The sequence below is a fragment of the Pantherophis guttatus genome, chromosome 1, assembly GCF_059756535.1.
Source record: "Pantherophis guttatus breed Tessera chromosome 1, ASM5975653v1, whole genome shotgun sequence".
In the NCBI taxonomy this organism is placed as follows: domain Eukaryota; kingdom Metazoa; phylum Chordata; class Lepidosauria; order Squamata; family Colubridae; genus Pantherophis; species Pantherophis guttatus.
This window is the reverse complement of record NC_142063.1, coordinates 109,855,445-109,876,531: the sequence shown is the minus strand read 5'-3', so window position 1 is coordinate 109,876,531 and position 21,087 is coordinate 109,855,445. Positions and strand designations below refer to the sequence as shown.

At 35.8% G+C, this 21,087-nt stretch overlaps 1 protein-coding gene across 6 annotated transcripts in view; it reads left to right on the top strand.

The window, feature by feature from the left end:
- CPT1A (carnitine palmitoyltransferase 1A) overlaps positions 1–21,087 on the top strand; it is a 44,988-nt gene that overhangs the window by 8,867 nt on the left and 15,034 nt on the right. For 3 of the 6 annotated variants that reach the window (XM_034416727.3, XM_087881167.1, XM_034416728.3), the window contains exons 3-10: positions 4,262–4,415; positions 5,239–5,378; positions 6,906–7,077; positions 11,016–11,117; positions 11,896–12,033; positions 13,355–13,432; positions 14,579–14,686; positions 16,665–16,752. In XM_034416727.3, coding sequence (XP_034272618.1) covers positions 4,275–4,415; positions 5,239–5,378; positions 6,906–7,077; positions 11,016–11,117; positions 11,896–12,033; positions 13,355–13,432; positions 14,579–14,686; positions 16,665–16,752 — 967 coding nt within the window. In that variant the 5' untranslated portion in view covers positions 4,262–4,274. Of the gene's footprint in view, positions 1–4,261; positions 4,416–5,238; positions 5,379–6,905; positions 7,078–11,015; positions 11,118–11,895; positions 12,034–13,354; positions 13,433–14,578; positions 14,687–16,664; positions 16,753–17,540; positions 17,626–21,087 lie in introns of all 6 variants that reach the window. The other 3 variants (XM_034416731.3, XM_087881180.1, XM_087881176.1) reach the window with 1 other exon arrangement.

The window sequence follows — 21,087 nt, the reverse complement described above, 5'->3', positions numbered from 1 at the left end:
GGACTACCCAGAGGGCTGAAAAAAGTGATTTCTGACAGGTCCTCACAATTTTGACTGGTCCTCACACTTATGACCGGTCATCATTTATGCCTGTTGCAGCATTCTTAACAACCGTGTCACTCATTTCACAACTGCAGTGTTTCATGTGACTGGGTGGGCATGGCCAGGTGGTCATGTGGCACCGCTTCTTTGCCCTAATGACAGGTTGCTGCAATGGTCATAAGTGTGAAAAACGGTCATAAGTCACTTTTTCCAGTGCCATTGTAACTGTTGTAAATCAAGGATTACCTGTACAAAAGTACACAAAAAGCTTCTTTGCTTGCAAAAAGCTGCCCTAAATACCAATCATTAGATTAGAAATACCTGCAAACTGGCGTTACGAATCAGGGAGGGTGCCAGAGCACCTTTAGGAATTAAAATAGTTAAAATGCAATGATAACTATCAGCAGTCAACTCTTGCTCATAAAGTGAAACCCTTTAGCAGAGAGGTCATTTAAGCTCTCCAGAATGAAGCAAAGGAGCAAACATAGTAGCTGTTGCTTGTTAAACCAATTACCAGAACAAATAGACACAGAACTAGTCAGATTTCCAAAGCTGCTTCTTTTCAGGAACAGAGATTAACATTTTTCCTTCCAAACAAAGCTGAATAGGGAAAATTATCCCATCACTAAACACAGGATTAAACATCACCAAAAACCAGTTTTAGACCAAAAGTCAGAAAGGGTATGTAAACTCACTTTTGAATGTCAATCTTTCTAGCTAGCCAAGAAGCCTTGCTGAATGTCACTCATCTTGGTTCCTTGTCATTAAAAGCTTCTGCTTCATTATTCAATTATTTCTTCAAAGTGCTGATCATTGCACCCTGGCTGGAAGAACTCCAACAGGGGAGTATTTCCTCCCAACAGCGGTGTAAAAAGCTTAAAACAACCCTTCCCCTTTAAGAAAGTCAAGCAAAAAAAAACCTCTGAGAACCTCCGGAACCGGAAGTGACAGTAAGTCTAGGCATACTGCCGGAGAGGCAATTTCTGTAAGCAGGGCAATAAAGACTAGGCTAGGAAACAACACCAAATGTTGTAATTCCTTACAGGATTAACCCTGTAAAGTGGAAAAAAAACAAAAGGCGATTTCTTTTAACAACCGGTTCTCCTAACTACTTAACTACTTCACAACCGGTTCTACCGAACTGGTGCGAACCGGTAGAATCCCACCACAGGTCATAAGCCACTTTTTTTCAGTGCCATTTCAGTCACTAAACAAATGGTTGTGAGTCGAGGACTACCTGTACATTTATGTGTTTAAGTTCCGAAATATTTTGGCTGGTTGATGAAGGAGCAAATTGAGTGCAATTACACTGCAAACTAGAAATTTCTCTTTCTTCAAATAATTAATAATAATAAATAATAAATAACTTTATTGTCATTGTACGTGTTGTATACCCATACAATGAAATTCACTTAACACCCAAAGACCAGGTCCAACACATAACAATCCCCAAACACACTCCCACCCACCACAATTCTCCACCCCTATACCACCCAAACATCTACACAACAGACCAAGTAATACTGTCCAACAGCTCACTGATGGTGGCCCTTTAGTTCATTGTTGAGTGAAATTATAGCTCTGGGATAAAAACTATTCAGAAAATGTGTGGTCCGAGTTTTAATTGTTCTGTATCTTCTGCCAGAAGGCAACAGTCCAAAAAGTTTGTAAGCAGGATGGGAAGAGTCTCTGAGAATGTTATGCAAGTTTCTCAAACAGCGAGATTCAAAGATGTTGTCCAGGGCTGGTAGCTGGAGTCCGATGATATTCTGGGCAGTTTTAACGATTCTCTGTAGAGCTTTTTCGTCTGCTACAGAGCTGCTCCCATACCATGCAAGAATACCGTATGTCAGGACACTCTCAATGGTGCTGCAATAGTAGGACAGAAGTAGATGGCTGAGATAGATTCATCTTCCTGAGTATTCAAGAAGTACAGCCTCTTCTGTGCCTTTTTCACAAGCATGTTAGCATTCATAGTCCATGAGAGGTCCTCCGAGATATAAATGCACAGAAATTTAAAACTATCCACCGTCTCCACCTCCTCAGTGATGCAATATTATAAAAATATCTCTTCAATGACCAATTGTCTTGCCTTATTTATTTATTTTTCAAATAATCATACTATCAAAGGCAGCTCAGATGATTTACAGAATTAATTGTAACATTTAAGAAAAACATTTAGAGAAAGGCTCTTGGTAATGGTTTCATAAATATCTTCATGGTACTTGTCCTCTTGCCTTTGAAAGTAAATAATAGTCCTTGAATTGTCTTGAAAAGCAAACTTGCATCCATGTAGCTGAGGAAGAGGGAATGAACTACATATTAGATGTGATATTACATGTTAATAAAACCGCAATATATAAAAGTTTTAAGAAGGAAAATAAACTCTAATTTATAGAGGAAAATGGGTTTATGGTCCAAATGAATAAAGAACATGCTTTGGAAGGCTACAGGCTATTGTGAAACAGGATATAGAAATTATTCTAGAAGAATATCGTGGTTTAGGTTTGATAAATCTTCCAAGAACTGTAAGAATTTTTAGTAAAACAGCACTGAATCTACATAATAAATAACATATGAAACAATCTTATTTGTGGCATATTTTTGATCTTCTAACAAATATTTACAATAATTTTTGGAGTGACTTCTGATATTTTTGGCACATCCTGAGGTTCTTCTCAGCCATGGGATAGGACGCTGGTTAAGTTCCTTCAGTTTAGAGGGTTGGTTTTTTGGTTTTGTTTTTTTGTCTCTACTTAATTGTTTTTTTCCCTTTATATATTATATTTACTTTTAATTGATATCTGTATGCCACCCACACTGTGACCATATCTATGTTCCTATTAAAAGATTAAGAAAAGAGTAATATTTACCAACTGGAAAAACCCAAGATGGCAAATATTTGATCTGCATGAATTTGCCCAATGTTACCGTATTTTCCGGCGTATAAGATGACTTTTTAACACATGAAAATCTTCTCAAAAGTCGGGGGTCGTCTTATACGCCGGGTGTCGTTCTCCTGTAACCAGGCAGACAAGCCTGAAAGGCTCTGACGAGCCTTAAATGGCTCTGACGATCCAAGCTCTGACGATCTGCTAATCAGGCAACTCAGCTGGGATCGCCAGAGCCATGGAGAACGAAAAAACTTTTCCCCCTCCAGCTTGCTTACCTTAGCTGCTTGCCTTGCTTCGCTTGCCTGAATCCATTCCATCAGCAAGCAACTCCCTGCCTGCAGTCAAGCAGGCAGGGAGTTGTGGACTTCAACTCCCAGAATTCCTCAGCCAGCAAAGCAAAGCTGGCTGAGGAATTCTGGGAGTTGAAATCTACAAGTCTTAAAGTTGCCAAGGTTGGAGACCCCTGTTCTATTGGGTAAGTTTTTTCCCCCTTTGGAATCTTTAAAAAAAATAGTTAATTGGGGTTTTTTTTAGTTGTTCTTTTTTAGACCTAGCCATTTAAAGTTTAGGAAGTTTTAAATTTAGCTTTCATATAAAAATAAAAATAAAATAAAATAATATTTGTGCAGCTTTCTGAGATTTAGTGTGTTTTTGTAGTGTTTCATTCTAACTACACAAACACACAAAATCTCACAAAGCTGTATGTGGAATTTTGTGTGTGTAAAGTGTGAAAGTTGTTTTTTTGGGCTTTTTGTGGCTGTGTGAGGTTCCTGCTTGTTTCAGGGGCCATTTTGGGTCTAGCACAGCTGCTTTTACATTGTGGGTGAGCCAGTTGTGTTGTGTGTGTGTGTAAAGTGTGAAAGTTGTTTTTTGGGGCTGTGTGAGGTTCCTGCTTGTTTCAGAGGCCATTTTGGGTCTAGCACAGCTGCTTTTACATTGTGAGTGAGCCACAATGTAATGTGTTTTTTAATTTTTATTTGGTGTGCGTTGGAAAAAGGGTAGTCTTATAGGGCGAGTATAGCCCAAACACTATATTTTAACAGGAAAATTTGGGGGTCGTCTTATACGCCCAGTCGTCTTATACTCCGGAAAATACGGTATGTTATTTTGTGTGTAATATGTGATGACTAACCCACGCTAATGGATGAAACAATTAAATGGTGGCGGAAAATTTGTATTCAAGATTCTGTTAATATAGCTTTATATAATAATTCTCTCACATGTCCTGTCTGGTTTACCTGGGAGCATTGACATTTTTTTTCCGATTTACTATCTCATGCGAAATGGCTACTGATTTTTTAAAAAAATGTTCTTTCACTTGGCAGATATATTTTAAGAATGGCGGAAGCCCATCAAGCAGTTGCGTTTCAGTTTACGGTAACGCCAGATGGAATTGATTTGCGCATGAGCCATGAAGCACTTAGGCAAATCTATCTATCTGGGCTTTATTCCTGGAAAAAGAAGTTCATCAGATTCAAGGTAACGGAAATAAACACAGATTTGTACTTGGGGCAGGGCATGCAACAAACAGCCAATGCTATGCATCCATATTGCATGAGTTCTTTAAATCTTTGCCATCTATTAATAAGCTATAAAACAAGGACAATCCCAACTCTTCTGTTTTAAATTCTATGAAAGAAAAATGAAATTCTAGAAATAATTAGGATGCTTCAAGATTTTTTTAAAGTTTCCGTATGTGTATCTATATTTCTTTACCGTCATATTACGGTTTAACAACCATTGGTATTTTTTTTACTTTCTTTCCATTGAGAGTTTTGCTTCACACTATCCATTAAATGACTTTTTTAACTGATAGAAAACATATTCTGTAACATCATTTTGGATGTCTGAAAGTTAAGTCATGGCAACTGGACTTGTTCCAGTTCACAAAATGTCTCAAACAAACAACAAAATAAGTCCAATGCCAGTGAATCTTCATTGACATCATTTTGGACGGTCTCTTTTTCATGACATACATGTATCCATACTTTTGGTGAGTTGGTTTACAATTATATAGATTGCAGCTTCCCTGCTATTTTTTTGTAAATTCCAAAACTGCAAACTATTCAGCATTGCAGTATTCACCTATTGCCTGTCCTTTTGCTTTTCATTCCAAAATAAATATTTTTGCTAACAATGTATACTATAGATCTCTAAAGAAGGCAAATACTGCAAAGTAGGCTGCATCTATATGGTAATGTTTTCCAATGTGCTGGGTCCATTCTTTGAAAGTTTCTTTTGAGAATGTAAAGTGATGGTTTCAAAAATCAGAAAATAAAGTATAGATATCTTCTTTTTCCAGAATGGCATAATCACAGGAGTCTATCCTGCTAGCCCATCCAGTTGGCTCATTGTTGTAGTAGGTGTAATGTCAACTATGTATGCAAAAATAGATCCTTCACTGGGATTAATAGCTAAAATCAACCGGACCCTGGATACAACGTAAGTAAACTTCTGGCCTTAATTTGTCAATATCAATTAATCATTGATTGACTATTGCTGGGGATGCTGAAGCATTTAAAATTTTGATTTAGAATAGAGGTGTCCTCGATTTACAACCTTTCATTTAGAGAGTGTCTGAAACTAGGATGGGGCTGAAAGAAGGGACTTAAGACCTGTACCCAAAGTTACAGCCACTGCAGTGCATCTGTGAACACGTAAACAAAATTTGGATGCTTGGCAATCCATCCCCCCCTTGCAATCATTATAAAATGCAGGTAGTCCTTGATCATTCAACCTCTGAAATTGACCTAAGTAACAATAATGCTGTAAAAATAACTTTACAGCCTCTTTATGATCATTTACAACTCTGCAGTATCCCTCAGTCATGTAATCACTGTTACAGTCAATTATACGTTCTCCTGTGCCCAACTTGTTTTTTTTTCTCTCTCTCCTGTGGAGTAGAAAATGGAAGAAAGGGATTGCAAGAATGTAAGCTGTTTTACACATTGAAAACAGTGTGAGTGTGCTGGCAGCCTGGAACTGGAAGCTATGGGCACACTACACAAACAGCCTTACAGCATTCTCTTGAAATCTCTTTCTCTCTAATTTCTCTCTGAGGGAGAAGAAGCAGGAGGAAAAATGTGATTTCTATAAGCAGTCTCTCCTTTGCCTGGTCCTTTCCCACTGCCAAGGTGATGGCATTTGCTCTTGATGCTTAGAAGACAAGATACCTTGACATTTCTTTCTCTCTGCTCTCTGATCTCTTGATGGAAATAAGAAGAGGAAAAAAAGCAAACAATTTCTGTATCAATCAATCAAGAAATTTTTTTCTTCCCCCTCCCACAGAGCAGAGAGATTGGAGAGGAAGATATTTAAAAAGAGTGCTGTTAAATTTTGACTCTCTGTCTAAATGTCTGCTCTTATTGCCCACAAAAGTTGAGCCTGTGGTAGATAAAACCATTCAGATTCCTTCATTTTTGGATATAGACAGTGAAATATTTTAATGGATTTGTGTGGATAGTCATGGCGACTTTTTCTCCTTAATGTTTAAAAATCATTGTTAATGATTAGAATTAAGGTCTGGGCATTATGTTTGTTGTATAGTTCAATGGAGGGACACATTATGTTTGCTATATATCTACATTGAAAAATAATTGTATTATCGCAATACAATTTTTCTAGAAATATTGGAGAAGGCATAATCAAAACTTTGTTCTGATATCATTTTTAAATATAAAAAAGAGAAAAATGTTTTTGAATAAGTATTCTCTGAAAACCAATACAACTAGCTTTCAGTTTATCTATAGACTGGAAGTCATCCCACCCCCACTGTTATCCCCACCCCTCTTGGGACAATATATTTTTAATTACCAGTGGGTTGATAAATTTGCAGAAGTTTGCAATTTTTACCCTTAATAAGTGTTTCTTTTTTGATTAATAGACCCTTCTTAGTATATCATGGTTTTAAAATTCTGAAATTGTTGACTCATGCTTTAATTTCCTCTCATTCTTTCTTTTTTTTAACAGTGGCTATATGTCCAGTCAAACACAGAATATTGTCAGTGGGATTCTGTTTGGGACAGGGCTGTGGGTGACCCTTATTTTCTCAATGCGCTACTCTTTGAAGATGCTGCTTTCATACCATGGTTGGATATTTGAAGAGCATGGAAAACTTTCTACAGGAACCAAGATATGGATGGTAAGGTAACTTTAACATATACTTGAAAGTGATGTTGATAAAACCTTGCCTTACTATAACCACTATTTGAGGATTTATTTTCAGAATGTCAACATTTGTTTAAAATATGTATTTATTATTATTTATTTATTATATATTAATTGGATTTATATGGCCATCTATTTAACCATAGAAAACTTGGGTGGCTAATGCCACATAAAAAATCTACAGTATTTAACATTTTATAATTAAATTAATCACAGTAATTTTCCCCAGGGGGATAGGGGTTTTTATATTGTGGAATTTTAATGGTGGAGTTCACCATGTGTGACTTGGGGAGCCGTTTAAATGTATTCCATAAGTACATAAAAAAACAATTTTGTAATTTAGGAGTGCAATATGTATTAGATTAGCTAGAGATAGTCCTCGACTTCCAACCATAATTGAGCCTGCAGTGATGGTTGTAAAGTGATCAATGTGATTTTATTACCTCTTCTTCTTTTTTTTTTTTTTTTTGTAGTGGTTATTAAGAGAATGCCATAGTTGTTAAGGGGACATATTGTTTACTGTTTTTGCCAGAAACTAGAAGTACCGCAAATGCTGGTTTTTGATGAAAACAATATAATTCATGGTAACATGACTGGGGCATAGCAAACAGCCATAAATGTGGGATGGTTGTCAAGGACCCAAAATTTGCTCACATGACCATGGGGGAGGGGGGCTCCATCCATCAGAAGTTCAGAATCAGGTCATAAGTACCTTTTTGGAGGATCCATCGTTGCTAAGCGACTGGTCATAAATAGAAGACTATCTATACTGTAAACCAGCTTTTTTGTTGTAAAGCATACCACATCTATTTATCTATATACTACTAAAGCTCCTGTTTGTTGGTTTGTAACCTTCAATTGGGCAAAACAGTAGTCATAGGGCAATAATTTTTGAATCAACGTTCCTCAAATAGACTAATTTAACAGAAAGTACCCAAAAACCATTACTCCCATGGAATTGAAATTTAGAAAAGTTGTGGCCTCTTCAGTATCACTGCACTGCTGCACAGTCAGCTGCGGCCACATAATTATCATTTCCCATACTTCCTGCCAGCTTCCCACAAGTCAGTGAAGAAGCCATTGGGAAGTGTGAACTCTTCTAAGGTAATGATAGCATCGTGTACCTCAGATGATTGAAATTCAGCAAATCATGTAATTTCTGACTACATTTCTCAGTAGTTGCATGGTGCAAGAGAAGATGGGAGGTGCAGATCCCTGCCCTCTTTCCTAAATCTCTTTGACTCCTGCCCCCAATCAGCTGGTGCAAATCCTGATCTTAATAGCATTGGGTGGTGAGGGAAGGATGAGCTGCTGGCAAAATAGGATTGGCTGGGGGATTCTGGCAGTCAATGGATACATCCACTTTCTCCCTGGAGGGAGAATACCTTGGGGACCTGCTGGAATGGGGATCAGGGATGCAGTTTTCCTTGCAGTCCACAGCTCCCTTTGTTTTGCTTCCCTCTAGCAGGCAGTTGCACAGGTCCACTGAGGAGATGAAAGAGGAGGAGGGAGAGCTTCACTGGGGCTCTGCTGAGGGTCATGAGGGACAGCACCACCTTACATTATATGTAGAAGGAAGAATGTTCTAACCTAATGGATCATGGGTTGTCTAATAGGACTTCAATCATATAGCATGGGGTTAGAAATATTTATATAGCAGGAATATATGCAATTACCTCCTATGGTTCATGCAAACTACCATTTGTGTTTATTGGTAGAATATAAATGGAATATATATGAAAGTAACTAAAATTTTAAATACTTCTGTGAATAATAAAAAGCAGTTGCATACTAAAATGTCTGATAGTTTACTTCAGAGATAATTTCAAGATTTTTTCATTTGAATACAGGCTGTATCTGAAGGGTAAGGCCCAGAGCATTGCTTTGTCATAGCTTAATGTTTCCATTGGCTGAGTATTTGGCATGGCCTATAGTTTATTGCTTTGAATCTGTTTTGTTTAAACAATGCTAACTTGGGCATTGTTAACAATTGTAACTAATACATTCTGCTGTTTTTGATTTTTACTCCTGTTTATAAACAGGAAATCATTTACCATTACTGAAATGGAAAACGTGTGGAGAAATTTAGTTAATAATTGCTTTCTTTCTATAAGGACTAAAACCCTTAAGTTTTTGAACAATATTAACATAATTGGATGGCTTGTGCCTTCCTAAATCTCATCAGATGTTCTGGATTTCCACTGTTGAAGTCTTGCGCATTGAGGAGACACCAGGATAAGGAAATTTGTTTTACTTTAAACATTAAATTGCCCTGATCATTCAAGATTTTCTCCTAATCCTTATTTCTCATAATTTTTCTAATTTAGTTATTAATATTTTTTTCTTTTTAAAAAATAACAGAGAGAGAGAGATGGTTATTGAAACATGTTAATCTCTATCCTTGGAATGAGGAATTTTACGTTCTGCAAAATATCAGAAAGAGTGTGATTATTTTTGTTATAGCGATGCTTTTAGGAGACAACTTTATAATGCCATGTTAAAGAGAATTCTAGTTGCAGGCAAAAAATATCTCCCATTCAGGCAGTGCCTATTGTACTGAGCCATTGCTTTCAATGGATAAGTAGAGCAAGAAGGATAAGCACTTCATGAGCCAGAATTGAAAGTGCCATGACATATTTTTCAGATATTTGTAGTTATGAATATTGTCTATATGAATAGGTGTAAGCAGATAGAGTAAAAACTACCTTACTGTGATAAAATGGAAAACTAAAACATCTTCTGAGCAGTCTAAAAATTATTTAACATTATTCAGAATCTTGGTGTGACCTGCAGGGGGATCTGCCTGTTGGGCATTTCCTTCTGCATGTATCAGACAGGAATTATACAAAGACCCAGTCTACAGCTTTCTCTGGTGATTTTGGGGCTACTATTCCTCTCCTTATGACATGTCAGTCCATCAGTATAAACCAAAATGGCCGTGGACAGAAGACAGCAAAAACCAAAAAGATGGTAGCATACCCACAGCACCTGAAATTGGTCAGATCATCATGACTACTGCCACAGTAGTGCAGAAGGACTTGTAATGGAAGTGGAAAACAGTATTTCAACGTCAGATTAGAAAAATTCAAACTAAACTGACTTTGCCTTTGGCTTGGGCATGAGAGGAAAGCTGTGTCAAACGGATGTGTCCTTCAAGAACAATTAGAAAGGAATATTTGAGCCCAATGGTAAAGGCGCATAAATGTGTCCAAAGTGTATTCCACATGCTTAAGGAGTTCTTCAAAATAGACTTTAAAAAGTTTCAGGGAGAAGCAGAGCAATGGAAGAGTGGAAATTACCCATTTACAAAACTTTCTCCACTGAAATAATGTCTGTACTCATTCCAATATACTGTCCTTTAGCAGTTGTGCTACTAACATTTGTCTATAAAAAAATTGAAAAGTCTTATTTATGTTGCACTGTCAGTGTGCATACTATGGACTTTTGCAGAATTAATGAAGGTTTTCCCTCTGAAGCAGTAAAACGGGGGGTGGGGGTGGGGAGAGAACAGGGAAATATTAGGTGCAATTAAAACTCAGTTAGAATTGGGAATTGCTCTGCCTTAGCTAAGGGTAAAAATATTTTTATTTAAGATAGATTCATAAATCTATAATCTATCATTTTCACTAAAGGAAGTGCAAAGGCACAATGGCTTATTTTTGAAATTTTATGTTTCTTCCAAGTTGAAGTATATAGAAGCAGATTACAGTAAAAAGAACAATTACATATAAAACAATATATTAGCACAATATAAAAATACATCCTGAATGTTGTTTTATATTATGTTAACATATAATACTCTTTCGATATTAAAAGAATGGTGAGAGGAAAAATAGTTTGCCAACACTCCTTCTGGTGAAGATACTTTTTCATCTAGTCTGCAAAATGTTATTTTTCCTGTTTTATTTCCAGGCACTTGTGAAACTTTTCTCTGGTCGTAAACCAATGCTGTATAGCTTTCAGACCTCACTACCACGCCTTCCTGTTCCAACTGTAAAGGATACTGTAAATAGGGTAAGGTGAATATTTGAAACTTTTCTCCCAAGACATTTATATTGGGGTGAAATGCTAATTTCGATTTGCTCCACCTAAAGACTTCTACCGGGGGGTGGGGGGGGTGGGGGTGTAACCTCCCCAAATTTAATATGGTATTTTGTTAATTTCAGATACAAGTAGAGTTGTAATTATTATTTGATTTATTCACTGATCATGTTTTTGTATTGGATATCCAAACATTCAAATATCCAGGTGTATGTTTGAGAGAGAGTGAGTGAGAGAGAGTAATTCAGCTATCCAGAATATCTGTTGTAAAATAATGCTCAAGATGTTTTGAAGATGATAGATGTATTTTTCCTACTGAAAATGATCCAAATTGATTGTCCATGGACTAAATGGTTATGACCATGGGCAGTCAGAAAGACGAAATCCAGTTCAGAAAATAGCTTAGCAGTCAATGTTGAAGGTCAAACTCAGTCCACATCTTTAGGTATTATGGCTAGGTTAAGCGAAAGAAACCAATTACCATAGTCCAGAATTGGAAAACAAAATCAGTCACTATCTAAGTTTTAAGCCACAATTGAAACCATAGTTTTAAGTTAACTGACTCTATATTATAGTTTTCCATCTTGATGTAATTGGGAATAATACACATATGTGTTGCTGCTGCTGTATTATGAAATTATTACTTGAAGATTGCTTTTAGCTGTTGTTTGAAGGGAGTAAGTGTGGAGAGACGTTTTTCAGATAGACCTTGCTATGTTGATCCCAACTCATTTCTTCTTAATGATTTTAGTATTTAGAATCAGTGCATCCACTTATGAACAATGAAGAATTTAAAAGAATGGAAGGTCTTGGCAAAGATTTTGCTGTAAATCTGGGACCAAAGCTACAATGGTATCTGAAGTTAAAGTCTTGGTGGGCTACAAATTATGTAAGTAGGTAAATCAAGTACTTTCATGAAATCATACCGTTTTAAGTTACACAAGTTTTCTTAGGTTCTGATTTTAAATTTTCCCAAAAGTTACTTTGTAAAAACAAAAAATTTTGTGTGTAACATTTTAGTGTGTGACATCTAGAAAATAGAAAGTGATAATAGCCCTTTTGATGTACTTACCCACAAAACTGACTTTTTAATTAATCCTATCATACTCAAAACATTGACTGATACTGTTATGCAATTTTCACTAGCGCTCTTCTTGTTACCAGAGTGTTGATAACAGTTTAGGATGCCTAAATTAAACTTGCAAATTATTTGTTTTCTTGCTAGTTGATTTATAAACTAATTCAGAGGGTTTAGACAGTATATAAAATCAAAACATAGCACCCAATGTTTTCTAGAGAAGTCAGGTGCTAACTATTCTCTAGAAGGCCATAAAAATGGAAGCCATTAATGCTTTGATAATAGATAAGCTTCTCCAAAGGAGGGAAGCAACGACCAAGGAAACCTGCCTTTGTTCCTCCTCCTGTTATATATCCTGATAGGAGGAGACCTTTAGCAGGTACTTCGTCTTAATGAAGTTAATTATTTAGGTTATCAATGTTAGCCTAGTCTCTTTTGTTAACTTAAATTCTGACCATGGAACCCTTAATCACAAAACTTCAAACAAATTTGCCAACATTTACTTTAATCCATCTCTGACTTAGTTTCCTGGATTGGGAGGTGCAATTTTTATATGATATCCTGAAACAACTTGATTCCTACACAATTGCCCAAACCCCCCCAAAATTCATTAATCATAGTAGAAAAGACTGAGTACCCCTCATACAACGTGTAATTGAGGGCCAGTCTGATCTTTCAGCCCTTTGTGTTATTTTCTTTAGCAAGTATGCCAACTTTTGATGAAGCTCATCTTCTACATGTTCATTCCCTATATTCTTTTTTTGGCTGCAATATTACTTGGAAGCCTTGCAAAAATAAATCAGCCCCAGTTTCATATTGTTCTGCAGTAAGCCAAAAACAACAATAACCCTCCAACAACCCATGACAGGACCTTTCTCAGTCACTTCCAACAACTCTTGGAAGGGTATTTTCCCTTTCCCACAGGGAAAAAAAGTAAGGTTAGATGAGCTTTCTTTAAAAGCTGTTGGGTGGATGTTGTTGCTTATGTAAAACCAATACAGGCACCCAAAGCAATCAAAGTTATCATAATTTGTGGCTTGTTTGAGACGCTTGAATTAATTGTATCTGAATGCCTTTTGATATTCTGTTTAAGTTTCATAGATAAATGAACGAGATCATTTCTTTGTTGTAGGTTAGTGATTGGTGGGAAGAATACATTTATCTTAGAGGACGTGGACCTATCATGGTAAACAGTAATTACTTTGCGATGGTGAGTGAACTATTCAGTTTAACCACAAATTGGCCATTCGGCTGGAATAAGGTCATAACTAGTCTCCCAACTGACATGTACTTGCCTGGATAACAATTTGTGTCTATATAGGAACAACAGATTTCATTATTTTGATGTATCCCAGTGTAAATCAATGATACTAACATCTTGCAAATCCTTTTTTTTTTATCATCTTGGTTGGTCCTAGTAAAGATAAATATTTTAGGCTTAATTTCACTATGTGCTAATATTGTTGTCCTATGACATCAAAATCTGAATCTAGATGGAAGTATTAAAATAAGTGTATGCCAAGGGTTCAGGTGCTTTTCATTCACTCACGGCAGCTTATACGTTATGGCCAACATAATGTTTTTGATTTTGGTGTAAATTAGACAACATGTGCTCTATTGGGTCATCATTTCAGAGATATTTCCTTATCTAAACAGAAACAGAATGACCAAGAGTAGGCCAAAAAGCAGTTGGAGCAAGAACAATTTCCCCATTAATTTCCATTCCTTTCCCAGCAGGCAAGTATGTAGCTGCTGCAGGGTGGGGGAGGGAGTGAGGGATAGTGGCTGGGAAACTATCATGGAAAATTGAAAATGAAGATCGTGTGACAGAGGCAGCATCCCAGCAGCCAGTAGCACTGAAGCAGTCACAACTTTCATTACCTCAGGAGTCATGTGGCCTGGATTTTGAACACATTCCATAAATTATCCTATTTGAGTATCTTGGTTCAAAAATTGTTGCCCTGTGATGTACCATTTCACCCAAGTAAAGGTCATGACAACAAATTTCAAGAGTATATAGATTTCACAGTATGCTTTTGCTTCAAACACTCTGCTTTCAGAATTATTTTAGCCTTAGAAGTATATTTGCTACTTTTTAGATTATGGTGATAAGAAAAATTCCAAATAGCTTATCCTCCCTTTGCTTCCCATGTTTGGTATATTAGGGATGTGACATTTAGATCATTATTCAAGTATACTATTACAGGGACCTGTAAGAAAAAAAAAACTTCCTGTATTTTGTGTGTACTTTTGTTTCCTTATTACTGCAACAATATTATTGCTTCTGGGTATCTAAAAGGTCCTCACGAACATAATACTTTAACATCTGTTCCTACCTCTTCTTGTCATCTTTCAGGATTTTCTGTATTTTACTCCAACTGCTGTGCAGGCAGCTAGAGCTGGCAACGCCATCCATGCTACCTTGCTGTATAGAAGAAAACTGGATAGACAACAAATCCAGCCAGTATGTAAATTTTCCAATTTTTTTGAACTCCATAAATAAGAAGTATTATTTCTATTGACAGATTGCTGAGAGGAAAAATAAGACATCTGACTGTCAAATGTAAATATAATGTGTACATGACCTGATAAGATAAATGAAAAAAGCAGGATGGTTGAGTAATGGAGAGTTAGGGACCAAATTAAAATTAACTATATGAGTAAGCGAGGAAGGGTGTTTTTTTCCAGGCTCATGTAACTAGGCTTTTTTTTTTTTTTTTTGGTTTACTTCAGATTCAAGTGGGTGTTTAATCCTATTCACATAATAGCAGTAAAGTTCCAATCTTAGAATTTAGGATAAAGAATTTTGAAGAGACTTTTGTGTATCCCGCAAAAAAGACTAGCATCTTTGTGTATCTGTATTGAATAGTCACCTACTTCAAGATCAGCAACCAGATTCTTACAGGCATCATGATACCCATTGATTCAGTTTTATTTATTTATACTTCCATGCGCATGCACACATGCATACACACACCAAAATTGTGCCAGGCCATGTGTTCTCACAAGGCTTTGGAAGAATTAAGCCATGTAATATTTTTAACTTCCTTTTAAATTAAAATTATATTATTTAAAAATATATATTTGGAGGCCTTCAGTATTATGCACACACACTATAATGCTCAGTTCCTAAAAAAAGTTGATTCTGCAATACTTGCAACATTAAAAATCCAGAGCTATGCATGGGAAATACCAAATAAAGTAGAGTGCTGGCCTTTGGATCCCATCTTTTCTATAAAAGGTAGCTTCTTGCCATTTTGTATTGATGAAGAATTGAGTATTACTATAGAGATACCACTTTTACTGAACTTTCCTATTTTACTATAGTTCTTCTTCATGTCTGAAATTAGGTGTTTATTTCCAAAGTCATAATGTGACTGTTTCAAGTGTATTTCACTGTTTGTTGTCATGAGCAGGTTTTTCAGGCTTCTCATAACTGTGGGGTAGGTAGAAACTTGGGCTGACCAATATATTTATAGGTATGGAATGAATACAACACACATATATATTAACATGGACTGCTATATAGAAATAATTGTATGTAATTAAACTTTAATTATTCCTGTCCTAAGTGTAATCATTATGAAATACTTTTAAATTCAGGCTAGTTTCTTATACGTAACAACTTCCTCCAAATAGAAGGTATCTTTGATACCGTAGGAAAAAGAACTCAAGTTCTCATTTGGTTATAAGGCTGTAGTTGTGTTCATGCTGCAAGTATAGGCCATATTTTGTGGCCAAGGCTCTGAAATATTTGCAGTGATCACTTTGGCAGAAAGAAGACAAGATGAAGGCAATGATACACACTATGCTGTGTTCTATGAAGAATTCCCCCCCCCCCAAAATATGGGTGTTTTTTCTATTTTTAAAATAGAAATTTGATACACAAAAATGCTGAGAAGGAAGATTTCAGTGCGTGATATGATATATGATAGAATATATAGAGAATATACAGAATATAAGATATATGATAGAATATACAGAGAAAGAACAAATGAAGGAAGGTCTGTATATACACATACACAAAATAAGTTACATTTGTATGGCCCTTCAGTGATCTATTCTGGCACTGTTGCTGGAGCTCTCAAATTTTGTATAATTACATAAATATCCAAAAGAAAATACTTCAATACTACCTAAAAACTAGGAAGAAAAGATACATTTTGAAAATTATACTTTTGAAAGATACTCCATTAACAGAAGGCATCTCCAGTGGAAAGGTCACCTGGCAAACACCCTCAGTTACTAATGTCAAGTTATAAACCACATAAAACTTGTTTTTTCAAATATGAATGACTTCTTTTTAGGTAATTGCTCCAGGCCTAAAGTGCTCTGGGGATCCTCAGATCTTCTGGTAATCTCTGTAACCTTCACATATGTTTTTTTCTTCACAACCTAATTATTTCTGTAAAACACAATTGTAATGCTCATTTGCGGCATAGATTCTTCTGATGGGATCCACTGTTCCAATCTGCTCAGCTCAATGGGAGAGGATGTTTAACACCTCCCGTATTCCAGGAAATGAAACAGGTAAGAAGAACCAGCTGACAACATGGAGCATCAGAGAATTCAGTGTATAAAACAATGCCAGAATTCCCTCTTAACTCTATTCTACTAATTACAAAACTTTACATTTACACTATGCAGAGCCTGGACATTTGCATTATTCTGATTCAAAGAGGGCAAGAGACCTTTGGGTCTAGCATGGTCACCGTAACTATATCTGCCTTCTGCTTCTTGAAGAAGTTGTGCCTTTTCCACAGCTTACAGAACAGCCATGTGCCTCAGGATTTTTTGGCAGCAGGATGGTAACATGTAGTTACATCTTAACATCTCTTTCACTCAAATAGTGGTTTTCCTGAGCCCACGTGGCTTCAGCATAAGCCTGGAAAAAGTGTCATTTCGTTAACCAGCAGTCAACAAGTACTGTAAAGAGTCCAATGCTAGGTATGAAGCTCCCTTGCCTGCTTTATATTCTGATGTTACATCCCTAACCTAAGGAAATGGAGTGAATTGTACACTTCAAACAATGTGGTAGCTGGTGAGTAAATCTGCAGCCAATTTAAAATACTTCACTGCCTAAAGAGAAAGATTTTAGCTTGCATTTCTACAAGTTTTGCTTGTAGAAAGAATTGCTGTTGGGAAATAGCTTGCTACCTACTATGGAGATTTCGTTTTGTGTGATTAATTCTTTTGTTTCCCTTTCTTTAGGTCCTCTTATTTTCCACTACTTCTTTAATCTTCGTGACAGCTACAATTTCTCCTTAATCTGAAACCTTTGTTTGGGGGATATTTTGATTTTCCCTTTTTCCTTTCAGCTTATGATTTACAATACCGTCCCATTGTGCTCCTCTCAGTATGAACGTTTGTTCAACACTAGCCGTATACCAGACATAGAGACAGGTACAGTGTTAGTCCTGTCAATATTTGGCCCCTCCTTTACATTCTGTATATAGCAAATTACTGCAATGTATAAATGCCACATTTGCTAAAGCTGTGCGCTTTTTCTTGCAGAAGTTACTATGCTTTTAATATAATGTGATAAGAGATCCAGTTCTTAAAACTATATGGGCCATTTCAGTTGGGGGCATCTCAGTAAAAAGTGGATAATTAAAGAATGAATTAGGATGAGATATCTTAGAAATCCCAATGTGCATTCAATGCACATTCATACAAATACTGAATCTTTTTTTTAAAAAATAGCAATAGCACTTAGACTTATATACCACTTCACAGTGCTTTTACAGTTTACAGTTTTCTAAGCGGTTTACAGAGTCAGCATATTGCCCCCAACAATTTGGGTCATCATTTTACCCACCTCAGAAGGATGGAAGCTTGAGTCAACCTTGAGCCTGGTGGGATTTGAACTACCAAATTGCAGTCAGCCAGCAGTCAGCAGAAGTAGGCTGCAGTACTGCATTCTAACCACTGCACCACTTTTGCCACTTTTATGCCACTATAGTTTCATTCAAACTGGTATAACTATACAATAAAATTGAGCACAGCAAGAACCTTTTAAAAAGTAAAACCAACAAAGAACTATAAAATTTTAAAAAACCTTTAAGCGTGAGTCAAGGTTCCAACAAATCTTGGTCCTGCTCTTGAAAAAAGAAGAGTTCTTGAAGGAAACATCTATTTAATTAAGAACACATTGTAATTAATGCTGTACTTTGTGCAAGCGGGTATGTGGTCCAGCACTTTCTTCCATGGGAAGAAATAAAATAAGCCAATAGAAGAGAAGATATGTAGCTCAGGATTGAATTGTGGAATCCTTTGGCTACACAAACTAACTAAAGCCTTCCAAACCAACTTAATAAACCAAAAGACCCAGAAGCCCAATAAAAATCCGCAGGAGTCATCTTCAAATGCAGTTTAAGGACTGGAAGAGCAGAACCCATCCATGAACACCAAGTAAAATCAGAAGACACAATGGAAACTCTTTGATCTCACAACATAGGAACAGATTTATTTATAGTTTTAATTGGGAAATTGAGCATCCTAGACCAAACTAAATAAAATGCTAGGAAATTTGCCCTCAGACAAATCAGCCATCAATAATACATAAATAACCCATATTTATACAACGTTCAAAAGAGACAATAAAAAAACTAAGAAGGAAACAAAAAAAAAAACCCCAGAACACACTCTCTCAGAAACCAACACCTAACTAATCAAGGATTAACCTCAGACAAACAATCAGAAAACAATATGGTACCCTAATTAAGAAACTACCAAGGAGAAAACCACACACCCAACAAAATTGGTAGGGCAAGTTGCTATGTGAAAATAGGGAGCAAACCCCACACTCGCTAACACTGATGTTACCTAGTTGGGTAATGAAACATCTGCAAGCCCTTTAAGCACAAAAAATATTTAGGAATAAAGAGACATTCTCCAAAATATTTTAAAATCATGGAAATGTTAGGATGACAAGTAAATTCAACATATTTCTGTAACTAAATGCATTTCAATTGCATTACGTTAATAATTTGAAAATATTATTTAATGGAGAAGAGTTGGTTTTGATTCCCAATATTGTACATTTACCATTAACAGTTACTACTCGAAAAACACAACGGTACTAGAGTCTTCTCACAAATGGAGAAGCTTTTAGAATCCTCTGATCCTTGTTCCCCATCTTTTGCTTTACATATTACAACTGAGAAAGAGAATAAAATTCCCATAGAGCTTATGTAGAATCTTTTTAATACACATCATCTCATACTGGGCTTAGACTGAAGAAAACAAATATATGAAACTACATTTAAACAACTGGAATAAATAAAAAATGTATTTTTCTGCAATTTCCTGATATAACAAAAAAATATTTTTAAAAAATTACCTTCTACAAAAGACATAAGTAAAGGCATCCATGGTAACAATTCAAATGGTTCATGATACTTGAACTATATCCTGTATAACAATTCATAATGTCACTGTTAATTTAACTGGAGTAAGTCATGAACATTGCCCATTTTTCCTAATTTTAAAATCACTTTTTAAATATTCTCTCAATCACTACTAATGTCTTCATTAACCTTTTCTCCTTAAAGCTTATTTTTCCTAAGTTTTTATTGATGTGTAACTCTTGATAATGATAAAAAAGAATCAAGTGCTGTCTCTAAATTACAAATTATTGTGGCTTTAAAATATTTATGTAAGGATGCTGCTTTTATGTGTGTCATATTTAAGTTGCTAGTTGTTTTAATGCATTTCTTTTGGAAATGTTGATACCAGCAATATTTGCATGGAAATTATATAAAAGTTATGTTATGGCATTTATGTCTCTTGACTTGTCTATAAAATATTAGTTTGGTAAGATGCAAACATTTTTATTTTTGTGATTTTGAGCATATTTAAATCTTAAAAGACGAAAACTAGCTTTGAAATGATCTGGGTAGAATAATGAATGTTTGAATATTTTTCATGAGATTTAGAAAGAACATCAAGAAGACTTATTTTGCTAGGTTTAAAGATAGTCCTTGAGTTACAACCATAATTGAGACTGCAATTACGGTCATATGTTATGAGAGTCTTAAAGAGGATCACACCATATGACCAGATCCAATTTTACAATCTATTTTTCAGCAGTCATTAAGGGAGTTCTGTTGCTGTTAACCAACAGCAACAGAATTGTTGTTGCTTTGGGGCATTTTTTTACTGGAAACTGGAATTTTAACACCTGTTTCTGACAAAAACGTCATAAATTGACATCATGTGCCTGCAGGGCACTGCAAATGCCATAATGCAGGGCAGTTGCCAAGCGCCCAAAATGAGGTGGGGGGACAGATTAGAAACAAGGTCATAAATCCCATTTTGGAGTCCATTGTAACTTCAAACGATCACCAAGCAATTGGTCGTAAGATGAGGACTACCTGTATATGTGTATATTTCTAAATAAATTGCTTGTACATATGACAACTTCAGTAGTTCAACTAAGTATCTCAACCTAAATATAAAATTGCCTCACTACTTATGACAAGATACTTTTCACTAACATGTTGCAGGCTAGAAATTCTGCAGATCACTGTACAATCCCAGTACTTTCCCATGATCCAACTTTAGGAAAAGTAGCACATACAGAAGCCATTAAATTACATAATTGGGTGCATAGAAGATAATCTTGACTCTATTTAAAAATAAACTGATTTTTGTCTACTAAAGCTTTTTTTAAAAAAATATTAAGCTGCTTTTTCATGAAAATTATAGTAAAGAGTAAACAATTCTTATGCAATTGAATGGAAGAGTTTCATTAATACCGGTAGCTGAGAGACCAGAGTCACCTTATCAATGATATGGGCAGCACATGAATTTAATGAAAAAATAAAATAAATAAAAATAGCTGTACTTTGTAGCTGAGGACTG